The 17,214-nt window shown below is 42.1% G+C and overlaps 1 protein-coding gene across 16 annotated transcripts in view; it reads left to right on the top strand.

The window, feature by feature from the left end:
• Positions 1–17,214, top strand: part of EPB41L2 (erythrocyte membrane protein band 4.1 like 2) — a 251,269-nt gene that overhangs the window by 156,285 nt on the left and 77,770 nt on the right. For all 16 annotated transcript variants that reach the window (XM_048844567.2, XM_048844562.2, XM_048844566.2 and 13 more), the window contains exons 5-6: positions 232–336; positions 15,201–15,243. In XM_048844567.2, coding sequence (XP_048700524.1) covers positions 232–336; positions 15,201–15,243 — 148 coding nt within the window. The remainder of the gene's footprint in view (positions 1–231; positions 337–15,200; positions 15,244–17,214) is intronic.

The following is a 17,214-nucleotide window of genomic DNA, read 5'->3' as shown; positions in this document are numbered from 1 at the left end:
AATTTTTAGAAGTGAAAACTGTTTTCAATTTTTTTATCAATGTGTTTGAAATATTTATAGCAGTCTAAGATTCTGAATAAGAGGTAATAAACTGTTAGGAAACATAATTTTTTTTTCAATATTCAGTTTATACAGGTACAGTATATTTAGAATCTTCCTAACTAGAATTGTGTAACTATAATTACTTTCATTAAGCTAACCAGCCATTTGTGGCTTTTTTAAATTTTTCAGAAAAGAGCTAAAGGCCAGGTACTATTTGACAAGGTGTGCGAACAGCTCAATTTACTGGAAAAGGACTATTTTGGCCTGTTGCTTCAAGATAACTCAGATCAGAAGGTAAGCACTAAGAGTTGTTTCATATTACTAGAATGTTAGATCAGGGCTGGCAAACTTTTTGGCCTGAGGGCCACATTGGGTTTCCAAAATTGTATGGAGGGCCAGTTAGGGGTGGCTGTGCCTCCCCGAACAGCCAGACGTGGCCTGGTCCCCACCCCCCATCCCATTTTCCCTGCCCCTTCCATCCCTCCCTGTCCCCTGACTGCCCCTGGAACCCCTGACCCTGACTGCCTCCCACTGCCCCATACAACCCCTCCTCTCATTCCTGACTTCCCCCCCAGGATCCCTGCCCCCATTCAATCCCTCGCCCCCAACCACCACCGTGAACTCCCCTGCTCTCTATCCAACCCTCCCTGCCCCCTTACCGCGCCGCCCGGAGCACCGGTGGCTGGCGGCACTACAGCCGCGCCGCCCGGAGCACCGGTGGCTGGCGGCACTACAGCCGCGCCGCCCGGAGCACCGGTGGCTGGCGGCACTACAGCCGCGCCGCCCGGAGCACCGGTGGCTGGCGGCACTACAGCCGCGCCGCCCGGCTGGAGCCAGCCACGCCACCACGCAGCACAGAGCCAGCGGTGCAGTGAGCTGAGGCTGTGGAGGAGGGGGAACAGCAGGGGAGGGGCTGGGGGCTAGCCTCACGTGCCAGGCAGGAGGGTCCCGCGGGCTGGATGTGGCACTGCCCACCTCTGTGTTAGATTCTTTTTTAGCATAACTTCATTAACAAACTTGGAGAGTTTGGCTTGTTTACCCTAACCAAAAGAAGACTGAGGGGAGATATAATTGCTCTCTATAAATACATCAGAGGGATAAATATTAGGGAGGGAGAGGAGTTAAGTGTTAATGTGGATGCAAGAACAAATGGATATAAACTGGCTATCAACGTATTGATTTCTAAACATCAGAGGAGTGAAGTTCTGGAACAGCTTTCCAAGGGGAGCAGAGGGTGCCAAAAACCTAACTGGCTTCATGATTGAGTTTGATAAGTTTATGGAGGGGATGATATGATGAGATTGCCTACAGTGGCAGGTAGCTGATCTGGGACTGCTAGTAGCAAATATCCCCAATAGCTGGTGATGGGACGCGAGATGGGGAGAGCTCTGAGTTACTACAGAGAAATATTTCATAGGTGTCTGGCTGATGGGTCTTGCTGAAATGCTCAGGGTTCAATAATCACCATATCTGGGGTCAGGAAGGAATTTTCCCCAAGGTCATATTGGCAGAGACCTTGGGTTTTTTTCTCCTTCCTCTGCAGCATGGGGCACAGGTAACTTGCAGGTTTAAACTAAAGTAAATAGTGGATTCTCTATAACTTGAACTCTTAATCATGATTGAGAACTTCAGTATCTCAGCCAGAGGTTATGGGTATATTACAGGACTAGGTGGGTGAGCTTCTGTGGCCTGTGGTGTGCAGGAGGTCAGACTAGATGATCATGATGGTCCCTTCTGGCCTTAAAGTCTGAGTCTAAACTGTGAGACCTAAATCATGCTGGAAATAATCTTGGTATGAAGCCCGTAAAATGTGAATTAATTTTAATCTGCTGGAAATTGGCTAAAGTTCTATTGTGACATATTGGCTCATAAGGTGAAATGTCGGATGAGCTGTTATGTTACTTTAGGATTTTGAGAGGTTTTTTTAAAAATCTTTATGTATACAAACCTGTATGTGGGGGTGATATTTTAATATATAAGCATGTCATTTCTTTCTGTGAAGGCACATCATTTTTAGTAATGGGCAAACCTTAGCAAACTTTGGGTGAGCCACCAAAGCTGGGAAGTTTAGTCGATCTTTGAGTTTCTCTTTTTTTCTATGCCTTCTGTACTTCTTTAATCTCCCAACCAAATCAGAGCTTTATCCCCATTTTCAAATGGCTTCTTTGCATTTCCTGATATCTTTAGTAATATTTTGTAATTCAGTAGTAATTTGAGGATCCCAGGCCTAACACTTCAACTGTTAGGCTGTAGTTTTCAAATGTAATGAATTCTAGCACTTCTCCAAAATGTGTTTCTTTGCTCCCAAATCTTGCTCTTGAAGGAAGTCTCAACATTTGTAAAGACGAGACTGCAGCTAGTTCCCCAGTGCTGGAGTTTTGGTCTATGGGGAGAGGTTTTTTAATGATTCCACCTAAAATCAGAAATTGTTGGGTTTTGTTTGTTTGTTTGTTGTTTTGGTATTTTTTTGGAAACATGATGATTTTCCCCTAGCCTTCTTCAGCATTACCTTCATCTGCTTACAGGATGGGGTGGGATGCATATGTAGATTGGAGAATTTATTAAAAAAAAAAACAAAAACACTTGGATAAAAACTTTCGGTTGACCAATCTCTTAATTACCAGTTGATGACTTATCTTTCTAGCAGTGTTTGAATATTTATGAAACAGCTGTCTAAAACTCTGCTCACAAATAAGTTATGTACTACATGCAACGCACTCTGGTTTTTTCCCTAAAGGAATGGTAAATAGAAACTTCTTTGTATTTTTAATTTTCAAACCTCTCTTTTTAGATACTGCAACTAGCTTACATAACATCTCTTCTCTCCCTACTCCCCTCAGTCCACTTCCTGCCTCCCCACGAAATAGTCAGATGTGTTTCAAGTAACTAATATAGAAACCTCCGCAGTTCCATTCAGATAAGGTTGCAGGTCTCCTGGTACTAGATGAGCTTTTGGTTGCAACAGTTTCAGTGCCCCAACAAAATGAATGAGGATGGTCTTATTGTCAAGGCTGTTGAGACTCGGAAGTATGGATTTCATTCTTTGCTCTACCACAAACTTTGTGTGTGACACTGGGCAAATCAGTCTATCCCTCTGTTCCAAAGCTTCCCATCTATAAAATGGGGATCACACTCCCTTGCTTGTACCCTTCATCTGTTTTATCTACTTAGCGCTTTGGTGAAGAGATGGTCTTTATATAGTTCGTATGTACACACCGCTCTGCCAGTTCACTTGAGATATTGAATACATTTGTTCTAGGCTACAAACATTTGTTGTTTTATGATTAACTTGAGGTACAGAAGTCTAAGGAAGACAGGCACTCAGAAGAGCAGTGGTTATGGTTGTGCAATGTCTGAGTGCGGCTACCTGCTGCTTGCCACAGTCCCTGTCTCTGTGCAGAGACAGATTTAGTCTATCTGCTCCTCAGGGCTGCCTCTAGGTGTCTGTACTCTCTGTTCAGAACCACATAAACTCTACGCTGAGGTGAAAACCCAGCTCAATCCAGCCAAAACTGGACAGTTATAAAGTGTGACTGGTCCTATAACCCTTACTTAGGTATAACCGCCATTGACTGCAATGAGAGTTTTGTCTTAATAAACATGCAGAGTTGGCCCCCAAGTAAGAAATGGTTTAACATAGGGAGTTAATAAGAGAAACTATTTAAGTTATTCAGAGCTTGTCTTAAATGGAGAGCTGGGGAGAGGAGAACAGAAGGGAAACCTGACCACTTTTCAATTCTATGCTTTACAATATTATCTCTTCAGTACAATGTTGAGAGAAAGAGTTCGTGAGTTGAGGAAACTTCCTTCCATTCGTGTTTCCCTACTAATTTGAATGTTTATAAATAGTCATGGAAATAGTTGGTTTGAGGGATTGAGGCACACTGATTGACAGGCAGAAATGTGACCGCTTTCAAGCACATTTAGTGTTCTTATTCATTTGTGACATGAACTGTTGTTGATAAGCTTTTTTTAGACTACAACAGAGGCTTCTAGCTGCAACTTGTTAAAAAGAAGAAAGAGTCAGAGTTCATTGTTTCACTGAAACCCTTCTGTGATCAAAACACAAGAAGACAATCGCAACAGGGTTAGACCAAAGTTTCATGTATATTACAAACCAGTTACTTGAAAATAATGTTTTGGGTTTTTTTAGCACTAACACTTCAAATTGTAATACCTACAAGGAGACAATGGCTTGTAACTGTTCAGAGCTTACAGCTGCTATCTGGCATAGTTCAATAGGGTACCGGCTTGGTAGGCATTTACTGTTCTTGGAGTAGGCCCTGTAAAATTTATTGGCAGCGTTTTCCTATACCCTGGAGCTAAGGGCAGCAGCCTATTTCTATGAGAGAGAATATGTTCATTTTTAAAATGCAAGCATAATTTCTGTACGATTGCCTATGCCATATGGCCCTTATTAAATACTCATTTTGTTTAGAACTAAATTTAAAAAATTGACATTAAAACGATACAGGGATGCCTTAATCTCAATGACTTTGCACTTACTGTTTTAAGGGTGTTACTTTACTCACCTAAGTTATGCTTGCCATTCACAGCATTTCTCAGATTTAGTAGTCTTTATACAGTCATATTGCTATAATTCGGCTGAACAAGGTGAGCGAAGGTCAGAGTTTTCCACTGTTTCCACTGACAAATTTTCAAGTGAGAACCATTTCAGTACATTCAGTTCTGGGTATAAAAAACAACCCTATTGACATAGTATTGTTCTGAAGACTGAATGCCACCTCGTAAAATAGTTTCTGAAACATTATTGTAAAAAATTTGAATAAAAATGAATGGATATTGAACCTTTTCATACTCTGCATATAATTTACACTGTGCACTATGAAATACTGAACGCTTGCTTCCCTTTAGTGATTGCTGGACAGTGGTGTCTCCTGCTGTGGAGGAAACCACAGTTGCTGCAGTTTCTAATAGGACTCTCTGTATTGGCACTCCAGCTTTATGTAAGTGGATAGTTGCATACAGTAATGCCTTCATTATTGGGAATTCAAAGTTGAACAATTACTACTTAGCGGCTATTAATATCAGTATTGGTTTCTTTGTATTATGGTATGTACATTTGTATATACTTTTTCTTCGCCCTTCCTCACCTTTCTGCTGTCTTTTTATATTTTCAGTCACATTCTCCTCATTGCCATCCCATCTTCCCTGGAGTTTTGCAGCCTTGTCCTTCCTTAGTAGTTCTTCTACTGCTCTTTCAACATCTGCCTTAGCTGTGGTTCCACTTCCCCTCTGTGGCGATTCCAGTTAGCTGTGTCTTTGCTCCCCTGTACCTTAAGCCACTTAAGGAATAAAAAAAGGACATGAGCGATTTTAAAATAAAATTGCTTTCAAGTCTTAAACTTTTTGCTTGTCAGTAGTTAAAAATTCTGCTGGAAGCCCATGTAAACACATCCATCCAACCCCTTAACCCTCTGACTTCCCCACATTTGTTACTGCCCATCTCCCACTTCCCAAGACTCCTGCACATATTGTTGGCTCCCTGCCACACAGAGAAAAATGTTGCAGTACTTAATACTAAATAAAACTGTTAGGAAAGAAAAACTATATGATCTAACTTGGAACTAAGGGCATGGCTACATTTGCAAATGTAGAGCGCTGTGAGTTAAACCCACCTTCGGAGAGCGCAGCAGGGAAGGTGCTGCAGTCTGTCCACACTGACAGCTGCAAGCGCACTGGCGTGGCCACATTTGCGGCACTTGCAGCGGCATTGGAAGCAGTGCATTATGGGCAGCTATCCCACAGAGCACCTCTTCCCATTCTGGCGCTGTGGCTTGTGGGAAGGGGGTGCGGAGTGCAGGGCATTCTGGGTCCTGTCCCAACGCCCCGTGATGCATCGGATCACATCCCAGCATTCCCTTTGCTTCTATCCACATTTGGCACCATCTTTCAACGTTTTTTGTACTGCGCGCACTGTCTTCCCTTTCAGTCTGAGGGAATGGAGCCCGAAGTGCTGAGGAGTATCCTGACAAGTCTTGCCAGCACATCACTTTGGCAGTCGAGTTATTCCTTACGATCCAAAGTGACAGTGAGAACTCAGATGATATCGACTCAAGTAACACGTATGACACGAGTTTGCTTTTGGCATTCATGGACATGCTCACCACCATGGAATGCCGCTTTTGGGCTCGGGAAACAAGCACTGAATAGTGGGATCACTTCGTCATGCAAGTCTGGGATGACGAGCAGTGGCTCCAGAACTTTCGGATGAGAAAAGCCACTTTCATGGGACTGTGTGAGGAGCTCGCCCCCACCCTGAGGCGCAAGGACATGAGATTGAAAGCTGCCCTGACGGTGGAGAAGTGGGTGGCTATTGCAGTCTGGAAGCTGGCAACTCCAGACAGCTACCGATCAGTCGCTAACCAGTGTGGAGTGGGGAAGTCGACCGTTGGAATCATGTTGATGCAAGTTTGCAGGGCCATTAATCGCATCCTGCTCAGAAGAACTATGACTCTGGGTAACGTGCATGACATTGTGGCGGGCTTCGCACAAATGGGTTTCCCTAGCTGCGGAGGGGCGATAGACGGCATGCATATTCCAATTCTGGCACCAGCCCACCTAGCCTCAGGGTATGTTAATCGGAAGGGGTATTTCTCGATGGTTCTCCAGGTGCTTGTGGATCACCGTGTGCATTTCATTGACATTAATGCAGGCTGGCCTGGAAAGGTGCCTAACGCATGCATCTTTCGGAACACTGGCCTTTTCAAGAAGCTGCAAGCCGGGACTTTTTGCCAGACCAGAAGATCACCGTAGGGGAAGTCGAAATGCCCATTGTGATCCTTGGAGACCCCACTTACTCTTTAATGCCGTGGCTCATGAAACCCTACACAGGGAGCCTTGACAGCAGCAAGGAGCAGTTCAACAACAGGCTGAGCCAGTGCAGAATGACACTGGAGTGTGCTTTTGGCCATTTAAAGGGCCTCTGGCACTCTCTGTATGGGAAGCTGGCCCTGGCCCATGACAGCATGCCTGTGGTTATATCTGCGTGCTGTACCCTCCATAACATTTGTTAAGGGAAGGGTGAGCGATTCACTCAGGCATGGAACTCGGAGGTTCAACACCTGGAGGCTGAATTTGAGCAGCCAGAGAGCAGGACTATTAGAGGGGCCCAGCGTGGGGCTGCAAGGATTAGGGGTGCCTTGAGGGAGCAATTTGGGGCTGAAAGCCACCAGTAATGTCTGGTGCCCTGCACAGGAGTGAAGTGCAGTGGTTCCAGTGTTAGTAGGAATCTGTGTTTGCTACACTGACTTGCAGTGTCTGTTTCTTTCCTGGGCTAAGGTATCTCTAACTTTATGCAATGATAAAGAATGTTTTCAAAGCTGAAAAAATCCATTTATTGAAAAGAAATACAACTACTTGGGAAACAGAAAGGGCAAGGGGGTGGGGAACGGTACAATCACAGATTTGCGTATGTCCTGTCTGGAGTACTGTGCAATGAGGGCTGCACTTCAGGATGGCTATACTGCATGGTGATGGGGGGTGAGTGCAGTGGGTAAGGGTTGTAGTTTTCAGGGCAGGGTAGTGAAGCTACAGGTGTTGGAGGCAGCTGGTGGTGGTAAGAACCTGGATGTTGCGGAAAGTGAGTTGGAGGTGACATAGGGGCATAAGGGAAAGAGTTTTGGGACAAAGGCTGCAGGGGTGGGGGGTGCGGTAGTGCTCCACCTGCATTGCTACGAGCGCCTGTATTGAGTCCGCTTGGTGCTCCATGATGCTTAGCAGCTGCTCCATACTTTGGTGCTGGTGATCCGCATTCTGCTGGCGGACCCTCCTTTCACTCTCCCACCACTCCTGCACTTCTTGATTTTCATTACTTGAATGCTATATTACTTCATGCAACATGTCCTCCTTGCTTCTATGTGGACTCTTTCTGATTCTTTGGAGTCTTTCGGCCTGTGATAACACGGACAGCTGAGATCTCAAGGTTGCATCTGCATCTGTGAAGGCAAAATGCAACGTTTAACAGAGGCAGCATTGTTCACGCCAGACAGAGCAATGATTCCCCCATACTTAAGGGCAAGCACAGTCTACACAATAGCATAATTTCCCCGTCACAAAGCGAGTGCACATAACCCATGGGAGCCCCGAAATGGTGAGTAAGCACAGGGTGAAGCGTGACTGATTGTTTCACGACTGTACTGTTCTCTGGGTTTCTGTGCCTTGGGAAGAGCCAACAGCAGCAGGGGGTCCCTATACTGAACATTGTCCCCACGTTTTCCACAGGAGTTCGTCCTGGAAGATATCTCGCTGCTGAGGGTGACCTGGGAAGCAAGGGAGGGTCTTCTACTGTAATGCGGCTTCCGTCCTGGCCCATGTGCAGCTTGCCTGTGTGCAGCAATGGTCCCCCCACCTCTCACAGTACAGTCGTATGGACAAGTTAGCCTACCTGGGACAAGGACGACAGTGACTCTCCCGAGAAACCTGCGCAAGCACATTGCCCAAGTTTTGGATGAGATCTTTGAAGAGATCACTGAGGCCGATTACCGCGATGTGAGAGAGCACATCAATGCCCTATTCTGCATCTAGGCAGGCATGCATGCAGCCCTAACCCCCCTCGCCCCAAGAACCCGCACAGAATAACTTCCTTTCCAAAATAAAAGCCGCTTACCGGGGAACCTCCTCTGGTGTTTTTCCCCAAGCACCGGTTGCCGCAACTGGCTACCTTCCTCCTGGCTTGAGAACAGCTCCTGGCTGCATGCATCTAGGGATTCCAGGGTGTCTTCCTCCGCCTCAGCACCCTCGCTCCTGCTTTGGTCCTCCTCCTCCTCCTGCCTTGTTGCACTGGGCTCTGAAGTGTCCATGATGGTCCCCCGAGTGGAGGTGGGGTCGCCCCCAAGTATCACATCCAGCTGTTTGCAGCAGGTCGCGAGGGCAGCACCGGAGCGGCTGTTTGCCTCGCAGGCTTTGTGGCAGGCATTCCGCAGCTTTAATCCTGTACTGTGGTGCGCCCCAGTCATGGCCCCTTTCCATCATGTCCCTTGATATCTGCCCGAAGGTATCATAATTCCTACAGCTGGAGCGCAGCTGGGACTGGACAGCTTCCTCCCCCCAGCCACTGATGAGGTCCAGCAACTCGCCTTTGCTCCATACTGGGGATTGCCTGGGGCAGGGAGGCATGGTCACCTGGAAAGATTTGCTGAGAGCACTCCACGCCTGGCTGAGCAAAGAAGGGATTTTTCAAAATTCCCAGAGAATTTAAAGGGCGGGTCTGACAGTTGGTCACCTGAGGGCAGGGCAGTAGAGTTCAAAGAGATGACCAGAATGGCTGGAACAGTCATTGTGGGACACTTCTGGAGGCTGATCAGAGCCCACTAACACACCAGGGCATCCACGCTGGTGCTGCGATGCTCCAGCGGGGGCACAGCAAACATTATTCCACTCGTCAAGGTGGAGTAACAGGAGTGTTCGAGCTGCGGAATCAGCGCGCGCTACGTGCCTTGCCAGCGTGGACGGGTAGTGGGCTAGTGTGCCCAGGGCTCCTTTATTGTGCTGTAACTCACAAGTGTAGCCAAGGCCAAAGAAAGGTCCTTAGGTCAGGTTTGAGGTGCTTTGACATAGCTGTGCGTGAAAGCTTGATTTTTTTATTTTTTTTAAAGTGGATCTCACTGTGTTTTAAGTCTGTTACTTTTATGAGCACCAGCATTCATTTAATGCATTAATGTTGTAAAGGAAGAAGATAAATTTGAGGCGAAAACAGTCTTTTGTGTTTGTCTCGTAGAACAGATTAGAAGATGTTGATTACTTAGCTGGCTTCTGCTGGATTCATTTGTAACTGTTCTTTCACAATAAAATCTGAAGCAAGACACAAATGATGCCTTCAACCATCTTATGTATGAGATCTCATGGTGCCTTGACAGTTTGATATTAATTGTTCAGTATGACTGAAGCAAGAGTGTTTGGCATCCCTCCACACAGAAGCAGAGGCGGTAATCTCTTGTTGTTAGCTATTCACTCTAGAACATTTCAATCTTGCCAGTATTCACCTTCAAAGACCAGTCTGTTTGAGAGGCTTGTTTGTTTAATACTTGTTAACCACTGAATGTTAAATACATGAGTCCATAATAGAGAGACTGTAAAGTCAGCTTTAAATAAACTCTAAATAATGCTCCCTAGTCCCCCAAAATGCGTGTACTTTTAAAGCTTAACAATAGCAAGAAGTGCAAGAATTCCAATCTCTTCTAGCAAAGAATGCCACTGAACTCATGCCACTAGGTAGGAGTGGAAAGGTTTTTTTATTCCTTGTATTTTCTGATATCCTTAGTGATGACAGGCCCATCCTGAATCTTGACATATCTAGTGAAATAAATGTAAATGGTGTCTCTGAATAATTATGCCCTTTCTAGATGAGGATGGCTGGCCGGGCGTGTGCTGTGAATCTTATACATACTTTCTGCCTTTGTCTGAGACTGAGGGGCATTTATTTCCGTTTTTTTATTAGGGCAACACTACCAGTTCCATGTAGTGTGTTTTTTTTTTTTCAGACTTGCATCCATGGTGCAGGTTCACAAAATACTTGGTGGTTGCGACTGTGTAGATATACAGAGTGGGACTACGTAAAATAGGTGGACTCAGATTTTTATCATTTGAAAAGTTATCTGTTCTAGTCATTGTCTCATATATATATATATATGGAAATATTTCATATTTGTAGTTTTCAGAATGGTAAAAACTGTATGTTCCTCTTTGCTGTGTAAAGCTTAAGGTCTTTTGCACATATCTGGGTTTTAGGGAAAGACCATATGCTTGAAATTCTCCATCTCCTATTACATTCCTATCTACTCTTTTGCATAACTCTTTTCCTTTGTTTCAAAATGGTCATCTCGCTTCTTGAATTAATTGATCCAGAAAAAACAAAACACTGTTACTAGCTCCTTTGAGCCACAGATTTAAAATAAAAACAGAGGGTTGGAAGCTTCAGTTTTTATGTGCTGGTCTTTTTTTCTTATTCCCCCTTTCTGTGTTAAGATTCTGAAGATTGGATTGTTTCCTCATTTTTGGCACCAGCTCCTTCTGATCCATTTTTTCCTGCTGTGGCTGTTGCCTCCTTAGATTAAAATGCCACAAATCTCTGACCTCTAGCCCAGTCAGTGCTAAATGCTGAATGATGTGTTTTTCCCATTCTTGTGCACTCATCACAGCCACTCATTTGTGAGCCAGCTGTCATGCTAGACCGCAGCTGTGGGGTGTGGAAACTGAATGCCAGGCACTCTTCTGAGTGGAGAATTAGAGCTGTTCCCTAATGCAACATCAGGAGTGCGAATAGAGGGGATCCTATTGATTTTTTCCATGTCAGTGTTCTGTGCAGCTGGGAGAGATGTATCGTAACTTAAAACTAGACCTCATTAGCATTTATTAAACTTAATAAAAAAACCTGTTATAAAGTAAAATTACACTTTTCTCTGAAATTTTAGAGTTTGTAGAAACATTAAAGTTGTTTGCTAAAAGTTTAGATGGCATGTAGCGTAATGAAATCAACTGGGAGTTCATGAATGCTCCATTAATACTTGTTTTGTGCTCTTATGATGATGTGTATCACAGCTGGAAATGCTGCTCTTCTGGATTTGTACAAAAACACTTTTTGTATTTTGTAATGGTGGAGAATATTTTGACATTCTCTGACAATTCATTACTCTGTCTACTTCTCTAACCCTACCATTTACAAATGTAACAGAATGATCTTGTTTTGCCTACTGGATCAAATTTAACGTGCACGCATTTAAATCTTCTATGCTAAAGCACTGTCCTTTCCTTTTCACAATAAGCCAAAGCAAAATGGTCCATATCAGGATAGACTGTTTAGATAGATTTACAATACTCTAGCCAAAATGAAGGGTACAGAAAAAAAATATTCTTACATGCATGTAAAATGTATGTATTTACAGAACTATTCCTATATATTATAGCCAAGGTCCCATATATTATGTAGAACACTAGACCTGCGTTATGCAGCGAGGACCACTGATTTTATCTGGCAGAGATGCCCTGAAATCAGTGGCAAAGTTATGCAACATAAAGTTAATTAACAAATTTAGAAAATTGCTGCTCAAACTACAAACCACTTCCAGGTTTAGAAATCAGAAACAGTGAACCTAGTATCTTTTACAAAACAAAAGGCTGCCTTTTTCATTTTAAAACTTTTTCTTGTTATTATGTTCCCGTTTTCCACTAATATAGTTTAAAGAACGTTGCTCTTTATAAGCAGATGTCACTGTTAAGTATACTACTGCATCATAGTATTTTGTAATGGTAATACCCAAATATTATATAAAAAGTGGTACATATATGAAATTGTGTTTTGCATAATTTTGACTGAGTTTTAAACCATTATCACTGTATTTGAAAGAGCATTATGACAAACATGAGCTTGCTTATTTACAAACTTAATGTGGGAAACCTCTAGGGGGAAAGCTACTGACTTAGCCTGTAAATCATTGTTGTCGATGTAAAATAGCATAAAACTCGTTCTTGCTCATTTGAAGAATTGTGTTAATGCTAGAACTGAAAGCCTAGCTAGACATACAGAAGGTTTCAAAATGAGGCCAGGATTTCACCAATTGCAAAACTTCCATTAACTTCAGTTGGACTAGGATTTCACCTGGAAAGTCTTTTCCACTAGATGGCAGTTGGGTGGTTTATGAAGAGTAAGTGATGTCCAGGTTTTTGGTTTTTTGTTACAAAAAAACAAGAAGATCTAAAACTACTATACAAATTGCAGTAGACTTGAACAAATTTGTAATAGCCAATGCAGAAGCAGGCTGACTTAGTCCTTCTCCTATAAGCAATCTTGAATGATTTTCATAATTTTAAGAAATTTTATAGAGAAGGAAATTTATAATCACTTCTACTTATAAAAGTTAAAATATAGTTGCTTATATTATAGAATGCTATTGAAAAATCTTTAGTGCTCACTCCAAAATGATGAGATCTTATTCATAGGAAATTTCTTGGAGCTCTGGGATTTAGTTTTGTTTTTCTCAGGTGAAGGGAAACACGGTTAACTAAAAATCCCAAAGCAGTAGCTATATGTGTACAAATAAGTTAAGGTATAAAACAAGAGTGGAAATCTTTTTCATCTTATGTTCTGATCATGTTTTTCTTGAAGGTGCTATCATTAGTTTTTAAAGCAGTTTAAGGGCTTTTCTGGACAAGAGAAATTTACACGAGTGTAACCAAGTGGATATAGTTTATAACCATGCAAACCCCATTGTAGATACACTGCACTGGTGCAAAAAAAAAACCACACTTGGACCAGTGTGGTTCAGCCCAGGTAAGTCACACTGGTGTAAGGCATCTCTGTGTTAAAGGATTCCACTAGAGTGAAAATATCGATGTGGTTACTTTGGTGCAAATTTCCCTGCTCCACACAAGCCCAAAGGAACTGCAGCTTAGTGCCTTTGGTGTTACTGAGCTAAATTTACCTAAGGCAAGAAAAGACTCTGGTACAGACCTTGGGAGCATGTAAGCACAGCCCCAAAAGTGGGCTGCATTGGAAGGAAGAGCATGTAGCTAGGTCAGGCAACAAATGCAATGATACAGATATTCTCTCAACAGTCTTGGCAGTATAGCACCTCTGGAATCCCTGGGAGATTTTAAAGCAGACACCTGTGAAGTGGATGTTGGAGGTGAAATTATTTCCTGTCTTGCCTTTAAAGGTTCAGTCTCTCTCTCTTTCCTCACCCCCACTCTTAAAATGCATTAAACCTGACTTAGAGTATGTATGCAGAATTTTTATACTACGTTCATTACCATGATGTTTGAATGCAATGGTTTCAAACAATCATAGAATCATAGAATATCAGGGTTGGAAGGGACCTCAGGAGGTCATCTAGTCCAACCCCCTGCTCAAAAGCAGGACCCATCCCCAATTAAATCATCCCAGCCAGGGCTTTGTCAAGCCTGACCTTAAAAACTTCTAAGGAAGGAGATTCCACCATCTCCCTAGGCAACGCATTCCAGTGTTTCACCACCGTCCTAGTGAAAAAGTTTTTCCTAATATCCAACCTAAACCTCCCCCACTGCAACTTGAGACCATTACTCCTTGTCCTGTCCTCTTCCACCACTGAGAATAGTCTAGAACCATCCTCTCTGGAACCACCTCTCAGGTAGTTGAAAGCAGCTATCAAATCTCCCCCCTCATTCTTCTTCCGCATCAATCTCTATTTGATTTGTGCCAATAAACAAAAGGCTCTGTTACAAGTCACTTAAACTGTGCAGGCCTCTTTTACATAACGTCTGTGGATAAGATTAGCAATCTGGATAATTCCAGTTACTAATAATTACATTTTATGTCTTTCTCAATTCCCCTCCTCTGGAAATACTTCTGGATCATCAGTCACAGGGTTAAATGCCTAGTTGCATCAATTTCAAGCATTGCGTGCTGCCTAGTGGATTACACAGATTGTACTGGGATGCTTTCTGCTTTGAAGGTGGTACATCCTTTGTTAGCTAGGCTCCTAATTCTGAAAAACAAGCAAGTTTCATCTTGGTGCTTAAATATGGATATGGATACTTGTGCTTATACATTTTGGCCAGTGCTTTTAATGCCATACTTGGTTCACAATGACCCTTTGAAGGGGGGAAATACAGAAAAAAGTGAGCTCTGTGAATAGATCTTTTCCAACACTTCCTAATGTTGCCAGAGCTAGTGTTCGGGTGAAGTTGAGAGAAGAAAAACAATATTTTACTTTGTAGAAAATGGGAGAGAAGTATCTTCAGTAACTTTGGTTTGTAGGCAGGAGTATGTAGAAATTACACATAGAGATCTGCTTTCTGTCAATAAAAGGAATAAATGAAAGGAAATTACTTGGTGATTTGTGAGGTATAATTTCTTTGAAAATACTCCTTAGAAGACTCTCTAAAATATCATTTAATTTCCAGAATTATAAGATCTTGTCTAAGAGAATGAAGTTAAAAGGGTTGCATAATAAGCTGGGGGGGGGGGGGTTGGAGGGTGAAGAAAATCAAAGCACAGTTCTTGATGGAAAGTTACAAGTTAACTCAAAAATTCTTCAGGGTACTTTCAAAGTAGAATATCAGAAGAATGTACTGTACAAGTGTTTATTTAAATTCATGAAATTATATCACACTTTCGTTCGTCTGAATTATTTCCTTATGTACTGATGTTCTTCCTTTTTTAGAACTGGTTAGATTCTTCAAAGGAAATCAAGAGGCAAATTCGAAGTAAGTACTCCTGTACTGATGTTAAATTCTTGAACTCAATTTCTAATACAGAAATATATTTTCTTAAAGTTAAACTATTTAAAGCAAAACCTTGGATATGGCAGGAAACTTGTCATGAAGGTTTTAAAAACATGATTTCTACTGACTCCCCTGTCCCATCTACAGATAGTTCAGGAGCTATGTGAATGCACAGTTGTCTACAATGCGTTGTGGTGTCCATGGTAGATTTTTATTAGCAGTTTGGATAGGATTATTCAGGTCTGTATATGTTTTAGGCCTGGATTAAAACATCGCTCACTAACCTAATTAGTCAACAGTGTGTTGTGATGACACTGGAATTAAATGTTTTTTAACATGCAATCCCCTACTGTGGTGAAGAACTGTGCACTATCGCAGTTGAACCTTTTGCCTGGTTATTGGATGGGTTTGGATAGTTTACCAGAAAGCTAATATTATTAGCCTGTTTCAAAACTGTCATGCTATTTAACTTGTTAATTGACTTTGTAAATTTTACAGTTACCAATCAGGTAACTCTGGTATTTGCAGTATTCAGAGTGCTTCCTATCAAGGGAATCCTAGTTACTTTAGTAATCACGTCCTTTACTTAGGCAAAGCTTTTCAGTACTAATGCTAAGTTTAGAGCTCTTTTCTCCAGCTCATCTGGAGTTGCAATTCTGTGGGGTAACTGTCTTGATAACTTCAGGAAAACTGTTTGATTTAGGGAGTCATGTATGTATGTTTACCTGTTTGCATGATCTTATTAACCTGATTCCTGTCATCTTGATTTCCATGCTTAATCTAAAGAAATCACAGAAACAATGATTAATTGTTCTAGAAGGATATTGAACTATAGAAAGGGTTTTTTTCAATGTCAGAGTTGTTTCTACTTCGTTTTAAGACCTGGTGTTTTATGCATATGTGCCAAATGCAGCCTACCTGGTAAACAGAGGAGTAGTCATTCCAGAATATGGAATTCTCAGTGAATTTCTCCCAGTTCCCTCATACAATAAAAAGAAAAGGCAATAATAGGATCCCTATTATGAAATATCTGGCCTTTTCCAAAATTATTGTAATTAAGTTTCAATAATTTTTAAACCCTTAAATTGTTGAAGGGGTTGAAACAAAGTAGTGTTAGTAAAATTGAAGAAAAGATGGATATAGATTTTCATTGTTGTCTGTACTTACAATTTTCTTTCCAGTTTATTCTTGACTCAGCTGAGATGTCACGTGGTCATAAGTACTCTGTAATTACTATACATGATGCTGCCTAAAGTGATGATTAGGGGTTAATCAGTAAAATGGGTATCTGAACTTTTCCGTGTCTGTTAAATGTTAGTTGTGTTAAAATGTGGTCTTCAGTGACTGTTGGGAGACATTTTATGTAACTCATTAAATTAAAGGTCTCTTATGAGCATCTTGTGTATCAAATATGATTATTATGATGCTTGCTTGTTTATATCAGTCTTTGAAATAACTTATTTTTTTTTAACACCCAGGAACTCTTTAAAGACTCCCAATGCTTTTAGCCACTGTTTTCTGGTAGAGGTGGTTTTTCTTCATGCTAAAGTCCACGAATTTATACGTCAGCCTGCTTTGCATCTGGGGGCAGAACCAGACCTGTTAGTCACTGGCAGCACTGAAATTCCCTTTAGGTTTTTTTTCTGCCCCCACTAGACCTCCCTGCTGCAGAGCTTTTCTGAGGAAAATTCTGAACTTTCACATTTTTAGACTAGCAATCAGTTTTTAAAAAGTGGGATTAAAATCTGGCTCATATAGATATGAGGCTTTGGGATCAGATGCTCACACAAATTCATTACCAGTGATACAATTGGAAACTTTATGAGAAGCTGTGGCTATTCAGAGTTTTCAGAAAAGTAATCTTGTAATCCTAGCTTCTGACACTCTACAGAAAGGCAGTCATGTGACAAGATCAAGCAGTCTGGGAAGTACAAGAGGAGAAAATACCTCTTT

Source organism: Caretta caretta, chromosome 3, assembly GCF_965140235.1.
Source record: "Caretta caretta isolate rCarCar2 chromosome 3, rCarCar1.hap1, whole genome shotgun sequence".
NCBI classification, from domain to species: domain Eukaryota; kingdom Metazoa; phylum Chordata; order Testudines; family Cheloniidae; genus Caretta; species Caretta caretta.
The sequence above is the reverse complement of the archived record's forward strand: the minus strand, read 5'-3'. Positions and strand labels throughout refer to the sequence as shown.